Source organism: Molossus molossus, unplaced genomic scaffold (genome assembly GCF_014108415.1).
Source record: "Molossus molossus isolate mMolMol1 unplaced genomic scaffold, mMolMol1.p scaffold_m16_p_3, whole genome shotgun sequence".
NCBI classification, from domain to species: domain Eukaryota; kingdom Metazoa; phylum Chordata; class Mammalia; order Chiroptera; family Molossidae; genus Molossus; species Molossus molossus.
This window is the reverse complement of record NW_023425366.1, coordinates 24,288,083-24,312,059: the sequence shown is the minus strand read 5'-3', so window position 1 is coordinate 24,312,059 and position 23,977 is coordinate 24,288,083. Positions and strand designations below refer to the sequence as shown.

Genomic DNA, 23,977 nt, shown 5'->3' with positions numbered 1-23,977 from the left:
CCCTTCACTGCACTGTTGTCTGTGTCCATTGGTTATGCATATAAAAAATAAATAAAAAATAAAAAAGTAAAAATATATGACATGTAAATGTTTAGGAGTATGTGTCAATTTTACTGATTAGCATAACTATTATTTGTACTATTAATACTATTATAACTGGGTCCTAAACTATAAAATTCAAAGACATACCAGAAGATCTCTGACATTATGTTGCATTTCTTCATCTCTGCAAATTGTCACATTGAATGTGTTGGTATGTTCTTAACAATATACGAGAAGAATTTACATGGTCAAAAACATGTCAGTTAGTCAAGGAATGCAGGTCTTTTTTGAGTTATGATAGTGTTTTCTTGAGATCAAACCATTACTTATATATTCAAAATTAATTTTAATAACTATAATAATAACTAGAAGCAATATTTCTTGATGCTTTAGGCCACAGGAAAGAATGAGATATTTTGGAACTTCTTCAAATTTCTACACATACACACCTACACACAAAAACTAAAACTGATGTTCAAAAGATTATTTTTGGATCCCCCAAAATATATTAAGTCTAAGTATAAACATGATTTTTCTTACCCATATCAGACATTTCAGGCACAGTAACAATATACGGTCCATCTGTGAACTTTGGAGCATTGTCATTGATGTCTTGCACTTTGATAATGAACTCGGACTCCGGCTCAAGAGGCTTGTTTGTCCTTCTGTCAATAGCCTGGGCATGGAGCACATAGTGGGTCTTCTGCTCTCTGTCTAGGCTTTTTGTTGAGTGGATGTCACCCGTGGTATCATCAATGATAAATATGGTCCCAGCACCTTCTCCAGTTAGGATGTACTTGACAGACCCATCACCTTTGTCAGAATTGGAGTGCAGCTATAAAATACAAATGCAATAATTGAATGTGCAATTATATTTTAACCTTACAGGGTATTCTATGAAAACTACCTATCGATAATTTAATACTTAGTTTGATCATGAATTTTTTCCAGAGTGTCTTGTGAGTTACTGCAATCATTTATTTTTCTGACATTTTGCTCCACTTGCTGACAATATGGTATTTTTACTATGATCAGTAAAAAACATCCATTTATTATTTAAGATAAATTAATAGTACTTGTAAAAGAGAAACAATAATCTTTGCTATTATTCTGCTAAATAAACATTTTATTATCTATATAGAATAGAATTGGGAAAGAAAATAACCAGTAAATCACTTAAAGGAATACTGTTTCCATACTTGGAGAAAAATGTTTTGTTTGTTTCTTTTCATTCATTTGGCATTGTATTTTAAACTTAAAATTAGGGGAAAATATAGTAAAAAAAATTAAGATTAAAATTAATTACTAAAATTACCACAAGAGATACAGGTTTGTCACAAAGACATTAAAATTTATTTATTTATTTTTAATCAGCTTATTGATTTTTAGAGAGAGAAGAGGAGAGAAGAGAGAAACATTGATGTGAGAGTGAATCATTTATTGGCTGCCTTCTGTACACCTGCTACCAGGGATCAGCCCGTAACCCAAGCATGTGCCCTGAGTGGGGATCAAACCAGCAACCTTTCAGTGCATGGGACAATGCCCAACCAACTGAGCCATAGTGCCAGGGCAAGACATTAACTTTTAATTAAAACTATTTTCTAGATAAATTGCTCAGATTTGAATTATAAAACCTTCATGGTAGAATATTGTTTTTCTTTAAAGATTATAAAAATTCAACTCAAAGTTTAAATAGTATTAAAGATTTAATCAATAAGTAGGTACTGTTTTTTTTAAATTTATTAAGATATACTAGCAAGATCTCACTTATTAAAATTAAAACAATTGAATATTATTTGAGCAGATATTAATTAGAAAAGTAATATATCAGAAGAGAAGAGGTTTTCAATAACATAGTAAATAACATTAAGAAAATTTTAACCTACTTTTTCTCATTTACACATCAGTAAATGCTTTTAAATTGTGTATAGTTTACATTTAATAGTCTATTATAACTTATAACATCAAAATTTAGTTAAATATCTCCATTAGTGCCACTGCCATGTTTCTGGATGGGAACAACTGCAGTGCTTTATCAAATCACAAGCATATATTTAAAGAATTGTTTCTCCCAAGAGAGCAGAACAGTTAGCCTTTAAATGAAACCGTTTTGGTCATATAGCCTCCACTCCTTACCTTTTGCTCACTTCTGACTCCTGGAAACATTGAAATAATATAACCTGTTCACATAGTATTTTGGTTTCTTGACAAAGAGAAGTGAACATTTTCAAGGTTTATTTTAAAGTCTCTGACCTCTTAGAAGACTTTTTTTTTTTTCTTTTGAAGATAAAATGTAGAAAAAAAGAAGATACAACATGAGAAAAGGAATATTTTGTAGGAAAATGAAGCCAACTGAAACAAATTATAGGATATCAGGAATAATTTTACTTCTTTTTGAAAACAAGAAGACATAACAAGGACAAAATCCTGATGAGAGTCAGTCAGCGAGATTGAACAAATTAAATCATTTCATAACTGCCTTTGGGGGGGTCTTTATAAAAAGAAGCAAAACACTAGCAAAATATGAAACACATAGTTTTCAAAGATTCACACTTCATTAGTAAATTTACTAAGAAAATAATGCAGAATGTGTTGCATGAAGACAGTTATATGCATGTATAAAAATATATTTGTGTTCTTATGTCTTTGACATCATTTTAGTACCTAGAAGAAAAGATCGATCATTTTATCAATAGGCAGCCTGTACATATTCTCTAACTCTGTGTCAGTTTGTGACTAAACATAACAGAGTAAGGCAACAAATTCATTCAATAAATGTTTTAGAACATTTTCTAAAATATTCTTGCTAATAAATTAATAATAGGTAAGATAGTTATATAAGTTATTGGTATGCTCTATATAAATTATAAATATGTATAATATAAAACTAACTAATTAAATATGCTCTTTGGGGAAGGTGGTATGCTTTTTATTAACTAATTTCAGCAGCAATTACGATAGTTACGATTGACTCTTATCTTCCGTATATATTTGCATACTCATATATTTTTAGTGAATTTAACCTGACATGATTAGTTTTGGATTAAAAGCTTATCAATAAAGATGTATTTGTATTTAAAGGAGAAAGAGCTTATTTGTGTAGACTAGCAAAAAGAGTAGTTTAAAAAATAGTAAAGTTGTCAACCTAAAGCATCTATTAAAAATATTATATATGTTATGATATTATATATATCCATATATATACATATATACTTATATATGTGTGTGTGTGTATATATGTGTCTGTATATATATGCGTATATATGTGTGTGTGTGTGTGTCTGTGTATATATACACATATATATATAAAATCTGGTAATTCTAATAAGAAAAAAATTCCAATAATTTATTATTTAGATTTTAAGACTTAGATCTGTTTCCATAAAGTTTTTAGAATAAATATATCTGAATTTAGTCTGAATTAGTCTGAATTTTTTCAGAAGTTATGTCTAATTTGAAAATGGATGTGCTATATAATCAGAGAATTGTAATTTAGAAGTACTTACATTGTTACCTAACATAGTAAAAGTTACATTAAAATACTATAAAATGTATTTGGATTGTATTAGTTGTTGATCACATTCATTTGAAGTGTTTATATAATTATTGAAATGATTATAGATGATCATTTTATTAATAGACTATTTAATTTCTCAGATGGCCTTGAAAAATCTTGAAATAATTAGTTTTATGTAACACCAATGGGGAATAACCACAGGAACATTTAGTCAATTGATTAATAGTCCATATGATTGTGATAACAATTTGTGAAGCAACAAAGTGATGAAGTTTCTGGATTACCTCATCTCTATCATACTTGTTCCCAAATACTCAGTTCTTTTGCAACATTTAGTCAGCAACAAAGGTGAAGCCTGAGAGAAACATTGGCTATATCATCTTGTTAGGCTTAATAAGTGGGTTTTAAGATCCTGAAAGAGCACGTGTTTTGTACTAGATTTGGGAAGACAAAAAATTATGACTAAGTGAGTGAATGAATGAATTAATAAGTAAATAATGAAATAGTTAATGAAAAATTTGACAATCTAAGCAAAATGAAATTTCTAGAAACACATAGTCTTCGAAAACTGAACCAGGAAGAGATGGAAAACCTGAACAGACCAATAACAACAAAAGAAATTAAAGATGTAATCAAGACTCTCCCAGCCCTGGCCAATTTTGCTCAATGGTTAGAGCATCGGCGTGCGGTCCCAAGAGACCCAAGTTCGGCTCCCGCTAAGGGCATGTACCTCGGTAGCAATTTGTCCCTGGCCCTGGTTGGGTCGTGCAGGTGGCAGCCACTCGATGTGTCCCTTTCACATTGATGTTTCTCTCTCTCTCCCTCCGACTCTATCTGAACAACAACAATAAAAACAACAAAAATGTCCTCCGGTGAGATTTAAAAAAAAAAGACTCTCCAAAAAAAAAAAGAAAAGAAATGGTTAAACAGTAATAGTAATATTACAGTTACACATTTTAAACATGTAAAGAAAGTTCTTAAATACAGATAGTTGGATATAAACGTGTACATCTTCAAGTTGGGCAGCAATGAGACACCAAACAAAAGGGATTGTAAGCAGAGCATGTGAAGTAGAATTACTCTGGATATAAACACAATATTGGTTTAGTAAAATGTTGCATTGTGAGTATAACTTGCTACTCTTTTTTGTTGTTTTTTTCAGTTTTACATAACCGTTTATTGGTCAAGTCAATCAAAATACTACATAACCTACTGACACATTTTTGGGGTGTGTGGTCATAGTGGGCCCAATGTTTGATCCACTACTGGATCCAGATACAAAATATTTACCAGCATATGTAACATGCTTTGCAATTTCCTGCTTGACTTTGTATGTGGAAAGACATTAAAACACTTCACCTAGGAGTCAGAGGTATTATATGTTAATACCATGGAACTTAATTGTGAAATGTATAAAACATATGCTGTTTGGGGATTATGTGTTTAAGCATATGTCTTGTCTTCCTAGCATTACTTGTGCTATTATGTTATTTGAGATATTTTCATTATTTTACATTGAATTATTTAAAGATATTTAGAATATAAAGTTTATTTTAGTCATATATAATGAAGCCTTTTTATTTTATTTATTTATTTATTTATTATTTATTTATTTATTTATTTATTTATTTATTTATTTTTTGGTATATGCCCCTAGCGGGAACTGAACCCAGGACTCTCTGATCTGTAGGACAACACTCCAACTGCTGAGCTAAACTGGCCAGGGTTAATGAAGCCTTTTTAGCAGACAGTTTAGAAGAGCTACTGAGACAGCAGCAGCAGGGTCTTATCACCATAGCACACAATGTTGGGAATACACTTTTAGAATCATGAGATTTTACAACATGGGTGATATTCTTGTGCTGAAAGAAAGATTGTATACTGCTCTAAAACAAGAACAGAGAATCCTTTTGTGTCTGATCATATATTAATAAAGGATTAATTATGTGCTCTTTAGAGAACAGAAAAGACTAAGAGAATGAAAAAAATAAAATAAAATTTAGTTACCCGAGTAAAACAAAACAAATATTTCTCTGGTATTACTTTAATAAATTAACTTTCTTAGTGTTGACTAGTAACCTATGTCACTTAGAAAGCTAATGTGATTCACATGAGTTCATCCTAGGAAACAATTTATTCACCCTGGAGCATATTAGGATCAGGACATAAAATGTATAGCTTTCAATTTGATACAGAATTTCTCACCAAGATAATATTATATCCCTTGGGGAATAATAACTTTATTTATTCTATTTTTATTTTTATTTTTTTCCTCACCCGAGTACATTTTTACATTTTTTTGTTCAGATACAGTGGGAGGAAGAGAGAGGAAGAGAGAGAGAAAGAGAAACATCGACATGAAAGGGTGACAAGTGGCTGCCACCCACATGACCAACCAGGGCCAGGCACAAACTGCAACCGAGGTACACACCCTTAGCGGGAACCAAACCCGAGTCTCTCTGGACTGCAAGCTGATGCTCTAACCGCTGAGCCAAACCGGCCAGGGCTGGAATAACAACTTTAAAATGTTAAAAGGATGGTGGTAGAGTAATTAATTTTATAAGTTGCTTTTAGCTAGGACTTTAAGTTATCTTAAAAAGATAGGTCACTGACTTAAAATTATAGTATTTTGGACTACAAAATATATGTACATTCTTATGACTAGGAAGTTATATTTACCATATCCCAGTGGAAGCCAGAAAGAAATTCAGAAATATTATTTGCTAATCTCACTATTATCATTTTCTCCAACACATAAAAGACAAGTGATACAAGGTGAGAAATATCTGAAGATCATAAGATGACATCATTATTTTAAAAAAATATATTTTTCCTCTATTGATTTTAGAGAGAGAGGGAGAGCGAAAGAGAGATAAAAACATTGATGAGAGAGGACATCGGTTGGCTGTCTCCTGCACGCCTTTCACTGGGGATTGGGCCTACAACCTAGGCATGTGCCCTGACCAGGAATCAAACCAGCGACCTCTTGGTGCATGGTTTGATGCTCAAGCACTGAGCCAATCCAGCCCGGCAAGTTGACCTCATTAAAACTCATGTAACTTCATTCCAGAATTTGTTATATTATAGTTAAATTATAAGCAGATGGAACAAAACTCTAGTGAATTATTAGTAAGTGATTGATGTGAAGAAGTAAACATGTTAAATAATAATAATCTCTTGATCAATAATACATTGGTCTCTCCATACTAATAAAAAAGAAATGCATAACCATCAGTTTCAAATTTTCATCAATTAATATATAAAACGTTACAGTAAAAATGGTATCAATAAAGTACTCTGTTCAAACACAAAGCTAATGTTAATCAATTAAAAGGTTAGAGAACAACATGAGGGTAAGGAAATAAGTAATGTGATTGTTGAACTAGAAACATAAGAGATCTTTGCAAACATGCATACGTCTGTTGAATTTTAGTTTTTAGCTATTAACTTCTTTATGTGGTTTCATAGAGAATCTTGTAAAAGAAGAGAAGGGGAAAAGGAGCAAGAGGTAACACTTGTTTGACTGTGATATCTCCTGAATCCCAGATTAGGGATATTAACACGTGTGTATCTGTTACATGAAATCGAGTTGGCTCCAATTTATGGCAGCCCTAAACATGACTGATGTCCACAGTGCCCTGTTTTCAACAGCCTAGCTCAGCTCCTGTAGACTTATGCCTATTATGGAGTCGATGATCTCTTATTTGGCTTTCTCTTTTCCTGAAGCCTTCTATTTTTCCCAACCTTATTATATTTTACAAGTAACCCTGTCTTCTCATCAGATGCCCAAAGTAGAACAGCTTCAGTTTTGTCATTTTTGCCTCCAGTGATGTTTCAATACTTCAGGTTAATTTGCTCTAGGACATGCTTGTTCCTCTTTCTGGTTGGCCCAGGGTATCTGTAGAGCTCTCCTCCAACACCATATTTCAAATGAATTATTATTTTTTTTCCTATCAGCTTTCTTCACTGTCGAACTTTCACATGGGAATATAGTAATTGGGATTATAAAGTGTGAATGCTGTTATTCTTGGCCCCTAATGATGTAAGAAGAAAATCTGTAAAATACCTCTCAAATTTGAAGTTTTCATAATTCAATACCCCATCACTGTGCCAAGTATGTGGGCACAGTATGAGACAATTAATAGTTGAGAATTTCACTACTGATTGTTGGAAAGCCTCAAAAAGAGACCAACTGATTAGAATTAGAGTGAGATATATAAGTATCTGTTGTCCATAAGAATTAATGTCCGCTTTTATCTTCCAATCAGAGGGTAAAAAAAAAAGGGGGTAACCTCTGGCAGCTAGTTTTAAAGAAAAAAAATTCTCAAGAGTGCACTAAGCATTACTACAATTCCAAAAAAAGGTTAGGCCAAACCATTGCCCAGATGTTAAAGTGTATTTTGATTGCATTCGCATTAAAATTCTACAATTACTGTTTATTTTAGCCCTTTATTTCACCGATAAAAAAGCAGGAACTGCATAGAAGAGAGAGGGAAGGACAATGGTGCAAGTGTGAACGGCTTTGATGCTTTGTGAATTCATCTGACAATATAATGTAAGATTACTCTTTGATCTCACCATCACTTTTAGGAGTCTAGTCATCTAACAAATATTTTTGGAGCACCTACCATATGCCAATCATGGAACACAATACTTGGACAACAAGCATGCTGAGATCCCTGCCCTGGTACAGCCTACATTTATTCCAGTGGGAAGAAGCAGACAGTAAGCATAAAACAATCTTGAAAAAGAATAAATTAAGAATATTGTATATTACAGATGTTAAAACTTACCACATGATCAAGACCATGTGGTTCTGCAGTAGAGATTAGTGGAATAGAAATAAAAGTTCAGAAAAAAAATCATGCCTTCATTTTCAATTGATTTTCAATAGGTTCTAAGATAATTTGATTGAGAAAGGAATAAACTTTTTAATACATTTTGAAGATAAAACAGTGTATTCATATAAAAAAGAATGAAATTGTATCCCAAAATAACTTCATATACAAAATTAACTGACATTAGATTAAAAAATAACTAAATATCTTCCTCTATTTCTCTTTTCAATGACCTGTAGTTTTCTGTGAAGAGGTCCTTTACTTCTTTGGTTAAGTTTATTCCTAGGTATCTTAATTTTTTTCCTGGAGTTGTAAATGTGATTGTCTTTTTAGTTTCTCTTTCTGTGAGTTCACTATTGGTGCATAAGAATGCCATCAATTTCTTGATGTTAATTTTGTACCCTGCTACTTTGCCAAATTTATTTATTAAGTCTAGTAGTTGTTGATGGAGTCTTTAGGGTTTTTTATGTACAATATCATGTCATCTGCAACTAATGACAGCTTCACTTTTTCCTTTCCAATTTGTATCCCCTTTATTTTTCTTCATGTCTAATTGTTGTTGCTAAGACTTCCATTGCTATGCTAAATAAAAGTGGCAAAAGTGGACATCCCTTTCTTGTTCCCATTCTCAAAGGAAATGATTTTAGTTTTTGCCCATTGTGGATGATGTTGGCTGTAGGTTTTTCATATATGGCCTTTATTATGCCAAGATATGATTTCTCTATTCCCACATTGCTGAGTGTTTTTAACAGAAATGGTTATTGGATTTTGTCAAATGCTTTTTCAGCATCTATTGATATGGATTTTTTTTTATTTTGTTTATGTGGTGTATCACATTTATTGATTTGTGAATATTGTACCATCCTTGCATTCCTGGGATGAATCCCACTTGATATATGTACCGCTATGTTCATAGCAACAATATTTACAAGAGCTAAATCTGGAAACAGCCCAAGTGTCCATCAGAAGACGGGTAGATAAAAAAGCTTTGGTACATATACACAATGCAGTACTATGCAATTGTAGGAAAGAAGGATCTCTTATCCTTTGAGATGACATGGAGGGACCTGAAGAGTATTATCCTAAGTGAAATAAGCCAATCAGAGAAAGACAAATATCACATGATCTCACTTATTTCTGGAATATAATGTACTAAACAAACTGAACAAAATGGACCCAGAGTCATAGAAGTAGGGTACAGATTGATAATCCTCAGAAGAGGGGGGAGTGATAAACCAGAGAACTTACATGCATGTGTGCATAACCGATGGACATAGACAACAAAGCTGGGGATGGGGAGGTGAGTGTCAATGGGGCGGGGGGGAAAAACATCTGTAACAAAAATGAATTAAAAAAATAACTAAATACATGAGCTAAAACTATAAAACTTCTAGAATAGACACAGGTAAGGAATCTTTGTAACATTAAAATAGGCAATGTTTTCTAGCTTTGACACTAAAAACAAAGTAAACAAAATGTTTTATAAGTTGAATTTTATCAATATTAAAAACTCTTGTGCTTCAAAGCATACTTCCAATACAGTGAGGAAAAAATATGCAAGTGGAACAAAGTATTTACAAACCTTATATTTGACAGGGGTCTAATTTGAGAATAATAATAATAAAAAAAAACAGCCCAATTGAAAATGGATAAAGAATATGAATTCACATTTCTCAAAAGAAGATATATGAATAAATAAGATATACATGAAAAGGTGATCAACAACATCATTAGTCATTAAGGAAATGCAAATTAAAACCATAAGCAACCATACCCACAAGAATGGCTAAAATTTTTGAAAAATAGAAAACATCAAGTAAATTTCAAAAAAGCCTCTAATATAACTTAATTTATTGTAACAATGTAATGTGGTAGGAACAAATTTTTTCAAAAATTCTAGGAAAAGAAGCTAACAAAACCCCTGAATTACGATTGCAGGACATAAACCAGGAAATCTACTCGGGTGCAAACATATCCCAATTCATGTAAAACAAAACAAACCAAAACAAAGAATAATGCAGACTACAGAAAAACAGAGTCCAGAGCATGAAATAAGGATGAGAATTTTCCTAGGTCTTGTGACCTAATCAAGGAACTTGCACTATTTACCTGACTGAATTTCAAAATTTCTGTGGACCAGTGACTCCTTTATATCTCAAATTTTATTCTTTCTGAATATATATTGCTTTTCTTATGCCTATCCTACCATGTGTGTATGTTGGGCAAATAACATATCTTTAGAGTTACACAAAACTACAGACCAAGAACTCTGTTCAAGGAAATATGTGTATGCCAAAAGCTCTATATACCCAAAGAGCTTTATCCATTCTTGACTTGAAATAACAGTGAGATTTTGGAGTTTGAACTAACACTATAGTGGGACTGTAACTTGTGGGGACCCTATGTGGGGGTGAGTGCATTTGATGGGAGGAATACAAATCACTGGGGTGTCAGAGGGCAGATTTGGTTGGTATCTATGGGAATTACCCATAATGATTACCATCTATTTACACATATATTTAATTCCACTCCTTGGGGAGAACTTAGTAAATCTAATTAGACAAAAGTAATGGGTTGTGATTTTGAAAAACAGGTTAAAAGATGTTGGCTTTAGTCATGCTTGTGAGCTCTTATCATCTATACATTTCTGTCACACTCTTTCTTTCTTGGAACCGTGAGGGAAGTAAGCAGCCATGTGTGCAACTCTCTGTAGAGAAGCTCAGATGGAAAGAAAATTATGTCTTCAGCCGATAGCCAGCATGGGCCTGAGGCCTGCTAACAGTTATGTGAGGACATTTGGATGTGGTTTTCTGCAAAATTTAGTCTTAAGATGATTGCAGCTCCAGCAGACAACTTGATCATAACCTTATAAGATCATAGCCTTGTAAGAGATTATAATTCAGAGGTACCTGGAGAAGTCATGTCTGAATTGCAGACTCACAGGAACTATGAGATAATAAATGTTTGTTACTTTAAGCCCCTGAGTGTTTGGGGAATAATTAATCCACTAGTGGTGCATAAGGAGGTATCTCAAAACAGTATACTGAATGAAATAAGACAAACAGAAAAACCACATACCTATTTTTTTATCCTATTTATTATATAAATGTATAGACCAGGAAAACTAAGCTCTAGTTAGAGAAATCAGAATCAGGGGTGCAAGCGATTGACTACAGTATTTTTGTTATCTTAATTGGGATTGTTTATAAAAATGTTCAAATGTCTTCAATTATTAAATGCCAAATATATGTCATGTAAAGTGTACTTTTTTTTTAGTGTTAATAATTATGAAGCATCAAAGTACTTTATTAAGCATCAAAGTACACTGCAATGGCTGCTAGATAGAAACATAATCATCAATATAGTGCCCCTACAACTGAGCTTACAATCTAAAATGAAATACCAAAAGAATGCTGTAAACCTACCATACAATTTCCTTAGAAATGGCTATTTTGGCAAATGAGTGATGCAAAAAGGCTTATCATTTCAGGCACAAGGTTTGTTTCTTTGTTTTTTTGTTTTTGTTTTTTATCCTCACCCGAGGACATGTTTCCATTTTTTGTTCAGATAGAGTGGGAGGGAGAGAGAGAGAAACATGGACGTGAAAGGGACACATCGAGTGGCTGCCACCTGCACGACCAACCAGGGCCGGGGACAAACAGCAACCGAGGTACATGCCCTTAGCGGGAACCGAACCTGGGTCTCTCTGGACTGCAGGCCCATGCTCTAACCACTGAGCCAAACCTGCCAGGGCCAGGTACAGAGTTAATAGTACTTTGAACATGACCCAAAGCATGTTTTACTTATACCCAGACATTTTTCTCTTATTGTAACATTTCTCTTATATTAGCATTGCTAAAATCAAACAGATGACAACAACAACAACAACAAAAAGCAGTAGTTGCTGGCTCGATTTCTGGTCAGGGCACATGCCCAAGTTGTGGGCCAAATCCCTAGTGGGGAGCATGCAGAAGGCAGCCAATCAATGCTCTCTCTCGTTGATGTTTCTATCTCTCTATCCCTCTTCCTTCCTCCCTCCCTCTCTCTCTCTCTCTCTCTCTCTCTCTCTCTCTCTCAAATTAATAAAATAAATAAATAAGCCAGATTCAAAGACAAAACAATGGCTCAAAGACAAAACAATGGCATTCATGCTTAGATTCTAGAGGCCACAGAGTAAGATCAGATCAGGAGAAGGTAGAGATCGCTCAGGTCCCTGAGTGGTATGACAAGGAGTTTAATGTTATTTTGTTTTGTTTTGTGCTTGAAAATATTATTTCCAATTTTTGTTGATTTATTTTTGTTACAGATGTTTCTCCTTTCCCCCCCTAGACACCCCCTCCCCATCCCGTACCCCCACCCCCCAGCATTGTTGTCTATGTCCATTGGTTATGCATACATGCATATAAGTTCTCATTCATCACCCCGCCCCGCTACTCTGAGGTTTTTCAGTCCGAACCACACTCCTTTCTATGTCTCTGACTCTATTTTGTGCATCAGCCCTCCTTGTTCATTATATTCCACAAATAAGTAAGATCTTGTGGTATTTGTCTTTCTCTAATTGGCTTATTTCGCTTAGCATAATACCCTCAAGGTTCTTCCATGTTGTCTCCAAGGATAAGCAAGTTTAAAGTTTTTATCAAAAACTTGTTTGTAAATGTGTGCAATTATGTTGACCTAGAAAAGAAAGTGGAAAGTGAGTGAGAGAGAGAGAGCAGAATTGAATTGTAGAAATATAAAGCAATGCGCAATATAATTTAGAAGGGGCAAAGCTGTAGAAAACCTGACAAGAGGCTGCACAAAAAAATAAATTAATAAAAGGTTTTGACCTGCTATACAGGGACACATTAGAAAGACAGTCGATAAGCATTATATTCAAAATTTAGCAATAGATCTCAAGAAATAAGAAAAAGGAAGATGTAGAGAAGAAGATGGCAACTTATTTAGTATCTTGGGAACTGGGGAGAAAATTATTTCTTTTACAGGTTAAAAGTAATATAGAAAGCAATAAAATGTAGGTAAGGGTTTTAAAATATCAGATGAAATAAATATAATGACAGTTGAGGAAAACTGAGTTTTGAGTTATCTATAAATCCATAATTGCATCGGTGCCATGGACTGATAAATAAATAGGGCATTAGAAAATAAAGGATATGGACTTAAATCTAAAAGTTTCTGTAGATGGTAGTTAAATCCAGAAGGTAGGTAAGAAAATAAAGAACACTTCTAAAAGCTTGGAACCATCAACATTTAATGAAACAGCAGATAAATATTTGTACACATACATATATTAAAAAGATTAGAAGGAGAAAAAGAAAGACAGTACTTTCTGGAGTTTTTGTAGAACCCTTTCTTTATACAGCAACATCCAGAGTATCAATCACTTATAGATACTTCCGGTATTCAAAAATTCTTCCAAACAACATGAGTTTGGGATGGTGGGGGAGGTGGTGAGAGGCTCAAGCAGAAAACTATCTGCATATTAGAGCCTAACAGCTCTTAGCATCCTTGGAGCCTGGAAAGGAGTATCTGGGTGTCCTCTGGAGTCCAAAGGCAAGGTGGCAGATGCTGGCAGGCAGGGCAGGAGCAGCAGTAATGGGAGAAACCAGTAGCCACATGGGGCAAGGAGCCAGACTGGAATGACAGGTGGACTCCCCTGATGACCAGGCTGTGAAGATGAAGATGCTTTGAGTGGCTACTAACACTGTCTCTCTTTGCCAAGATTATGGGAGAGCGTTGAGTTGAAGCAGTCCAGGGAGAGGGCCTTGCCCATATTACTACCTGAGATAGATGCTATGCTCTATGCAAGAAAGTTTTACTAATGGGGCCCATAGGAACACTATTCATAAAGCTAAGCATGTCCTCACAACAACAAATAATATGACATGCATGAAAAGGCAGACTATCACAAATGAGAATCAAAACTGAGAAAAAAACGATTTTAATGATCAAAACTGTAGAGGCACAGACTACAGAAACATTACACTGCAAGCAAGATGATCAGAGAAATAAAGGATGCAGTGACCAAAATGCATGAATAACAAGAAACCATCAAGAATGAACAAATATTTTTTAAAAAAATTACCATCTGAAAATAAAATATATAATACAAATATACATTTTAGTGGATGAATTAAACAGTGGATTTGACACAGAAGAGGAAGTAAGAATGAGTTAAACCATAAGGGTATAATGAGTCCTATTAAAGTGGGAGGAACATCAATTTTCCTTTCTACCTCCCAAATGTATCCTTACTTCTGGCAATCAGTACAGGGACAGCATTATGCACCAGATTTCAGAAGACTTATGCAAAGTAGGAAGAATTATTGGCTAGAGTAAAAATTGAGAGAGATCCAAAGCATTGGTAATTGTTCATTTATTTATTTAAATGATCTGCTCATAGTTCCTTGATACAGAAGAAAAACAAACAAACAAATAAATGAGGGAGAGAAAGAATGGAAGGAGAGAAGGAGAGAGAAAGAAGGGAGAGAGGAAAAAAATTCATGCTGGGACCATTGATGATGATACGGTCAAATAAAAAGGAGAAAGAAAAATGGAATAATGAATAGTTTAATATATTGATAGTGGGCTATTTTAGAAAAGGAATACATATAGAATAGTTGGGTTATATTTATATAAAGTTAGCCCATTGACTTTTCTCTTATGTAACAATGAAAAGGTATTATTTTCTGGATTGAATAATACCATATTAAAATATGACTATATGTGTGAATATTTTGGACTATGATAGCTTTGCAGTATTAAAAATGTAAATATCTTATTGTTCCTATTTTTTAATTTGAAAGCTATAAGTAATAACTTACAGTAAGGTATTCATGGGGATAAATAGTCTTGAGATGCCAGTAAATTATGTATTATAATGCTCAACAACAAAAACAAGTCCTTCTAATGTAGATAATATTCATAAAATGTTTTGTAACATGCTACTTAAGTATTCACATGTTTTGTATGTGTTGAAAAATAAAATGAAAAAATGAAAGCAATCCCTGGCCAGTTAGTGGGTTTGATTCCTAATCAAGGGCACATATTTGTGTTGCTGGTTCAATCCCCAGACCAAGTTGGGCTTGTGTGGGAGACAACCAACTGATGTGTCTCTTTCACATTGATGTTTTTCTCTCTATATATATCTCCCCCTCCCTCCCTTCCTCCCTCCATCTCTTCTTCTCTATCTAAAAATATCCTTGGGTAAGTGTTAATGAAAATAAATAAATAAACAAATAAACAAACAAACAAATAAATACATAATAAAACAAAAACATTAACATAGATACCTGTGTTATTTTTTTCTTGGTTTCTGCACAATGTGATATAGGTTTAAGGTGATATAGGTTCACAGATAAAAAACAGTGCAATTTGGGTAGGTTAACCATTATAAACATAGTTCAAGTGTGCTGCTATGCCCTTGACAGATGGAGTCAATGTAACCTGAGATGAAAAAAAACAAAAAAAACAAAAACAGATGGAAGAGTTACATGGGTCTGCTTAGACCTCTATGTGCTTATGCAGAGCATGTAAGATATATAGGATGAATAACAGGCATTGTGTTTAAAAGACATATTAGGGTCTAAATTTTTGGCATTGTTGGAGGTTAATTAGAATGAAATGGTACTGAAATGAAAGTTGTATTTTTCCTTGATTAAAGAAACAGTGTAGAATCACTAAATACATATTTAATAACTCAAGTTGTTATAAAGACTGATCTTTATTTTAGTTTTCGAAAGTAAAGTAGGTTTATATTTGAAGTTTTTCAAAATACTTGAGCCCTTTATAAAGATTGTTTAAGATAATCATTTAAATTCCTAAAATTGATAGATGTTTAGCCAGACTGATGAGGTAAATGAAAGGACAGAAATTTTCAATATTAGCAGTGAGAGAGAAAACATCATTTAAATTCTACAAATAACAAAAAGGAGAATAAGAGAATACTATGAACAACTTTATTTCAATAAATTAAAAAATTTAAATTAAATTCTTTGATATACAAATTACCAGACCTCACTCAAGAAGATGGATCATACAAATAGCCCTATGCCTATTAAAAAATTGAATTTGTAGGTTAAATTTATCCAAAAATGATCAATCAAACAAACTAACAAAAATACCTTTAGGCTTAACTAGTAAACTAAATCAAAAATTAAAAAATGAAAATAACAAATAATTCTACCCAAATTCTTCCATAAAACTAAAAAAGATGGATTAAAATAATTTCCAACTCATTTTGTAATTACCCTATTATTCTGATGTTAAAAAAATACAAAGTTATTATCATATAATTATAGGTAAATGTCACTCATGTACATAGAAAATATTTAAGAAAATATTAGCAAATCAAATCCAGTAAAATATTAAAAATTGAATACATCGAAGCCAAGTTAAGAATATCACATAAAAATCAAATGTAATTCACCATATTAACAAACAAAAAAAAAAAGCAAAAATTTTAGTAGACATATATAAAGTATTTGCCAAAATCCAACATCCATTTTTGATCAAACCTATCAACAAACTAGAGAGAAGCATACACAATCTAATAAAGGTCATTGATAAAAATCTTACATCTAAGCTCATAATTAAATATTTAAAACAGAATATTTCCCCCCTAAGATCAGGAACACAACAAAAGTATATATCTTAACCACTTGTAATTAATATTTTACTGGAAGTATAAGCCAAGGTACTAAGGCAAAAATGATAAATAAAAAGTTAATGGATTGAAAAGAAAAAAAGTAAAACAGTGTGAATTCACAGCGATATTATTATCTCTGCAAAGAAATCCTATTGAATCTACAAAAGTGCTATTAAAATTTGTAAGTCAGTTTAGCCAGGTGTAAGAAAAACACATCAACAAAGAAAAATTAATTTTATGTCTGTCTACTAGCAAACAACAAAACAAAATTGAAATTAATATATATTATTTAAAATAGTTTCAAATTGCTATATAATTAGGAGTAAGTGTTGGGAAGATATGAAGGAACTGTATATAGCTAAATAAAATTAAAGAAAAAATCCAATTATAGGAAGAAATCACTATATCTGTGGGTCAGAAGACTCAATTATGATGTTAATTCTCCAGAACTGATCTATACGTTTACCACAATTCCATTCAATTGCTCTAGGATTTTCTGACAAATCAGCAACTTGATTCTAAATTTCAAATAAGATTGCAAAGGACCAAAAACATCAAAAGCAATATTTTTTTTAAAGAAAAAAAAAAAAAAAGAAAGGAGAGTTGTAAAACCATCAGTACAGTCATCATGACAGTATTGTATTGTATAAAGATATACAAATACATTCATAAAAAACAATAGTGTGTCCCTATATTGACCCATAAATATATGGCCAACTGATTTTTAATGAATATGTGAAGACAATTCAGGGGAGAATCAATAGCCTTTCCAGCAAATAAAGCAGGAACTACTTATATACATATTCAATGATATGCCCATCCATTACTTCACATGTATAACAAATTAACTCAAAATGGACCACAGTACAAATAGTGAAACCCAAACCAAAATTATAAAACTTTGGGGAAAAAAGAAAGAAAAAATGATGAGAAAAAGTTCGTGTCCTTGATTTAGGTAAAACATGCTCTTTGGATGACACTGTTGAGAATGAAAAGAGAACTTGTATACTGAGTGAATAAAGTATAAGTTATATAGGTCATGAAAGATTTGTCGCTAGCATATGTAAAAAACTAAATTAATAAGAAAACAACCCAATACATAAATGGGTAAAATATCTGACCAAACAAATCATCAGAGAAGATGGGATATAAACACAAGGAAAAATGCTCAAAATTAATAGTTATTAGGGAAATTCAATTAAGACCACCATGACATGCCACCATATCACAAAGGCCAACCATATCAAATGCTAGCAAGGACATGAAAGAATAATTGAATTCACATACACTGCTGCTGGGAATGAAAGGGTACAGTTGCCCATTTCTTCTTTTTCTTTTTTTTTTTAATCCTCACCCAAGGACACCTTTGCATTCATCTTCAGATAGAGTGGGAAGGAGAGAGAGAGAGAGAGAAACATCGATGTGAGAGAGACACATCAAGTGGCTGCCAACCACACAACCCCAACCGGGGCCAGGGACAAACTGCAACAAAAGTACATACCCCCCTGGGACTGTCCAGTCCGTGGGCCAATGTTCTAACCTCTGAGCCAAACTGGCCAGGGCCAGTTGCCCATTTCTCAAAACACAACTACCATATGAACCAGCCTTGACACTCCTAGGTATTTTTTCAAAAGAAAGGAAAGAGTGTGTTCTTATAAAAAGTTGTCCACAAATGTTCAAAGTAATTTATTTTTTATAGCTCACATATCTCTCTATCAACATGTGGATAGATAGCATACAAAAAACATAACTATTTATAAATGTTACAACATGAGTACATCTCAAAATAGTCATTCTAATTAATAAAGGACAGAAAAATCGCTTTACCAATAAATTATATGAGATGGGAAGGTGCCAAGAAAAAAATGTCTCCTCCCTTTATCTTCCACCCTAATGGACTAAATCGAAGGCACAGTGGTTTTATATGGCCCATCCAGAGACATCTCATGTGAACAAGAAAGCACCTGCATTTTCTTGGGATGCTATAGGAAGCTTGGTAACAGGCCTCTTTATTTATATTTTCTTCCTTCCCTTCTTTATTTCTCCCCCCACATACACACACTCTCACTGTCATGAGACTGGGTCCTCAATAAAACGTTAACTTGTTAAGGAAAAAAGAAAGAAGGAAAGAGAGAGAGGGAGAGAGAGAGAGAGAGAGAGAGAAAGAAAAAGAAAGAAAGAAAGAAAGAAAGAAAGAAAGAAAGAAAGAAAGAAAGAAAGAAAGAAAGAAAGAAAGACAAAATATAGTACATTCTACATAATGCCATTTGTAGCAAACACAAGAAAATGCAAGGCATGCATAGTATACAGCAAGCCCATAAATGGTTACCTGGGGATGGGGGTGCAGGAGCAGATAAAAAAGATTCTCAAGGGGCATGAGGTGACTATCTTGATTTTCTTTATTGTGTATACTGTACATGTGAAAAATTTTATAAAATTTCAAGCTGTAAATATGTGCAGTTTATTATTTTCAATTGTACATTAATAAAGCACAAAAGAATAGCCCTGGCCGGTTTTGCTCAGTGGTTAGAGTGTCAGCCTGCGGTCCAGAGAGACCCGGGTTCGGTTCCCGCTAAGGGCACGTACCTCGGTTGCAGTTTGTTCCCGGCCCTGGTCGGTCGTGCGGGTGGCAACCACTCGATGTGTCCCTTTCACATCGATGTTTCTCTCTTTCTCTCTCTACCCCTCCCACTCTATCTGAACAAAAAATGGAAAGAAGTGTCCTCAGGTGAGGATAAAAAAAAAAAAAGAAGAATAAAAAGTGTCCATAGGGCAATACACTCCTCATATTGATGTCATAGGGACTACACCTTGATAAACACTCATTCTTTCATTTCTTTAAATGTCCCCATTTGTCCATTCTTTCATTAATTTAATCATACATTGAATTTACTCTTTTTTTTTTTTAATCCTCACCCAAGGACATTTTTCCATTTTTTGTTCAGGTAGAGTGGGAGGGAGAGAGAGGAACAGAGAGAGAGAGAGAAACATCGATGTGAAAGGGACACATCGAGTGGCTGCCACCCGCACAACCGACCAGGGCCGGGGACAAACTGCAACCGAGGTACGCGCCCTTAGCGGGAACCGAACCCAGGTCTCTCAGGACCGCAGGCCGATGCTCTAACCGCTGAGCCAAACCGGCCAGGGCTAATTTACTCATTTTTAATGATTTCTCAAATTATTTATTTATTAATCTGTTCAAAAATATTATTGTCTATTCTCTAGTCATATAGGTTCTGAGCATGTGGCATTGAACAACCAAGACATAGTCTAGATTCACATAAGGTTTCTACTTAAAGATACACATAACATTGGTACATAATTAGCATGTATTTTGAGTAACTGCTTATCTGTACTCTGTACTAAGTATTATTAAGTCAGTGTTATTAATAGTTGTACCTATATGAGACTGAATTTGCATGGAAAACCTCTGATTTTACTCTGTACCAGCCTTAAAGCCAGACTCTCATTGGTGGACAGTCAAACTTAGAAACAATTTTGAATGGAAACCCAAAAGACAGAGTTGGTGTCACTAATTTTGCCCCGTTTTCTAAGTTTCTGTGGACTCTATAGCCACGTGGGCTCATCTTGTGTTACTAGCATCTCCTTCCTGGTTGAAGAGGTGTAAGGAAATATCCCAACTCCTCTTTCTTTTCTACTTGGTTCTGCAAACATCCCCCATTCTTCTCTGGGACCCGAGGCTGTCTCCATTGGCCAGGGAGCAGAATTTTGTCTCTGCATACACAAAAGATACTCTCAGGGTGGCTAAGAATAAACTAAAATTTGTATATTTTACAGGAAAATTACAGTGACAGTCTTTTAAGGTAGGTACTATACCACTGATAAAGGGGAAAATTAAGCTATAGAAAGAAAATCTGAAATAGGTAGGATAGCAAATAAAGAGCGAACATCAAGGATTCTACAACAAAATCCATGATCTTAACTGTTACAAGATAATATTACTAAGTGTAAGTTGAATATGCCCTTGACTATTTAATTATCACACCACTGCAAATTTGATTTTTCTTTTTTTTCCTAATGAGAAAAAATAATATCAGAGAGATTGAGAAACGTGTTCAAGGCCATTGTTGAAGGAGAGAATGCCTTACTGTAATAGATGGATAGGTATAAAATGCAAATAAGTTAAATACTTTCTCTCATTGAATTCATAGGTAATTGATTGCTAGCAAGTCAGTTAGTTATGCCATCTTCAATGAATGGCTTCCATGTTTGAATCCAAATTTCCATTCTTGCATTTTCCATGTCCCAACTAAGGGAGAAAACATGAGGAGAAACTAGAAAGCATGCACACAGTTTCCTTCTTAAGGGCCTGTATGAAAGTTGTGCATATTACTTACACTAACATCCAACTTGCTACCACGTGATCATTGCCACACCTGCTACAAAAATCCAATATAAGGTTTTCTCAGCTGGCAGACACAAAAAGTGATGTTTATAGCACTCAAATGTGCAGCAGAGGATTGTTAGATATCGGGGTACAGCTAGCAGGCTAAACTCCTAACAATCATAGAACCAGTGGCGTGTGGGTCATAGAATCAAGCAATTTGTTTTATTTCAAAACCAAAGTTCTTTTTGCTTCACAATACATCATGGATTAAAAAATTATTTCATTTCACTCTGCATAACATGTCAACATATAGATGCTTCCCTATGAGTGGTGACTTATAACATATATGTATAGTGTGAAAACTTAGGCATTCTGGCTAAAGAGGTATAAGAGAACTGATGATGTCTCTAACGTTCTTAACTTAATGACCCCTTAAATGCTACCTTCTTAGCTACTTGTCAATTTAAGAGAGGAAAATAAAGGTGTATCTATTTGGTCTTATATGCTGATCTCCCTCCATGGAAAAACTTTGGGACTCGAACTTGACATTTGAAAGCAAGATCAGGAGGGTAGTTTCCTTGTCCTGGTCTCTATCTTAACCAGAGAATGTAAGATTCCCTCTAAGTCCTCTGTTCCCAGTGACAGGAAACTTGTGCCACTGCATAGTGAAAATGTGAATCAGCAGAAATTAGCTTCTGTAATTGCCAAGCTAGGAAAGTAAGTGAACTGAGGAGGGAACAGATTACAAGTCCTTGCTGGTTAAAAAATAATCATAATAACAATCTGTTGGCTAATTCTCAATAAGTAACTGTAGTCATTATTTTGTAACCATCTACTGAAGTTATCCATATCTTCATGTACCATTTCCACTTTCATAAATACAGAAAGTGTTTATCATTTAACTGGATATAGATACTGAAACCAAACTCACCCGCTCCATTAGGTTTTGAGCTTAATTGTATAAAAATAATATCTATGTGGTATCTTGTCAATAAAAAGTAACAACAAATCCTTCTGAGGCCAGTATTTTTTCTAACACAATTTTCCCAGTTCTTATAAATAAATAGAGTACATCATTAATAAAAGCTACTTTTATTCTGATTTTTCACTATATTAAATTATGTTGTCATTATCTTCTACATTATTTTTCACAAACATTTTTAATATATCTCTTAGTTTAAGAATTAAAAATATCTTTATCTTGGCAATTCTTCACACTGCTTCTAGATACATTTTTTTCTCTTGGTTATCTAATTTACCGAATAATAAAACATCACAGCCTGGTTCACAATCACTTCACTTTGGCTTCAATAACTTCCCTGAAGAGTAAAATAATTTTCCATCACCAGCTGCAAATTCACTAGAGACAAAATTCACTTATTTTTTCTAGCTTTACTGTAATCTCTTTCTTTCTTTGATGTTTCCAATATGCTAAACAATTGTAGATTGTTAATAATGTTCCCTAAATTAAAATATGGATCATAGTTCCTCTCAAGTCACTTTTTTTTTTTTTATGGCTGGACAAAGGTTTGGCCTTGGGAATTGCTGACACAATGGAAGGAATGTAAACTTTTGTCAGGTAATAATGCTGCCAGTGATTAAGTCAGGCTTGCTGAGTGTTTTTCTTATTGAATTATGTAAAATTAAATTGGGAAAATGATTTAAAATGCCTTTAGAAGATGCCCAGCTAGTGTGGCTCAGTGGACTGAGTATTGTCCCATAGGCTGAGAGGTCCGGGTTCGATTCCCAGTCAGGGCACATGCCTGAGTTGTGGGTTTGATACTCAGTAGGGGGCGTGCAGGAGGCAGCTGATTGACGTTTCTCTCTCACATTGACATTCCTATCTCTCTGTCCCCTCCCTCTCTTGCTAAAAAAAATCAATGAAACCTATTTTTTTTAAATGCCTTTGCAAGAAAAAAATAGGTGCACTAACACTAAAGATGATATTGGAAAATGGAAATATAGATTTGCCCTATAATTTTCTTGAAGAATTAATTGTGATTATCATAAGAGGCAAAATAACAAAAAGACAGATAGTGTAAGCAATATCAAAATTCTCTACATAAGTGCCAAAGGGACTGATGTATACATTTAAAAAATTGTTAGATCATTTGTCTTTTATTTATATAAAATTTGGTTTTACTGAAATCATGTTGAGATACGTCACCTTACATAGTAAAGAATGATTGCTAAAGACTTGATATCTGCCCCATTTCTTTCTTTTTCAACATTAGTTTCTGGCATACAAATTAAACACTCAAAATAGACTAGGTCCATAGAGAACTGGAGGTGAAACGAGAAAATGTGATGGGAACAGAGAAGAAAAGATGGTGGCAATCCTCACTTTCAATGAAAAGTTAACAGACAGCATCGTTTTACACATCTGGAATTTTTTGCTACGTTCCACATTTCTTTGCTACATCTAAGGCATCCTTCATTAGCATACAAAGCTCCATATTTCTCCTGTCTAGTATACATATTTACTCATGTTTATGATCATATAAGCTGTTTTCTGCAAAGGAAATATATATTCCAGTTTAAAAATCGATTGTCAATTCAACATTAGATTAACATGGGGCATATTCCTA

At 33.7% G+C, this 23,977-nt stretch overlaps 1 protein-coding gene across 3 annotated transcripts in view; it reads right to left on the bottom strand.

Moving 5' to 3' along the window:
- The window catches only part of CDH18 (cadherin 18), a 419,127-nt gene that overhangs the window by 213,501 nt on the left and 181,649 nt on the right, over positions 1-23,977 (bottom strand). For all 3 annotated transcript variants that reach the window (XM_036280557.1, XM_036280558.1, XM_036280559.1), the window contains one exon: positions 583-877. In XM_036280557.1, coding sequence (XP_036136450.1) covers positions 583-877 — 295 coding nt within the window. The remainder of the gene's footprint in view (positions 1-582; positions 878-23,977) is intronic.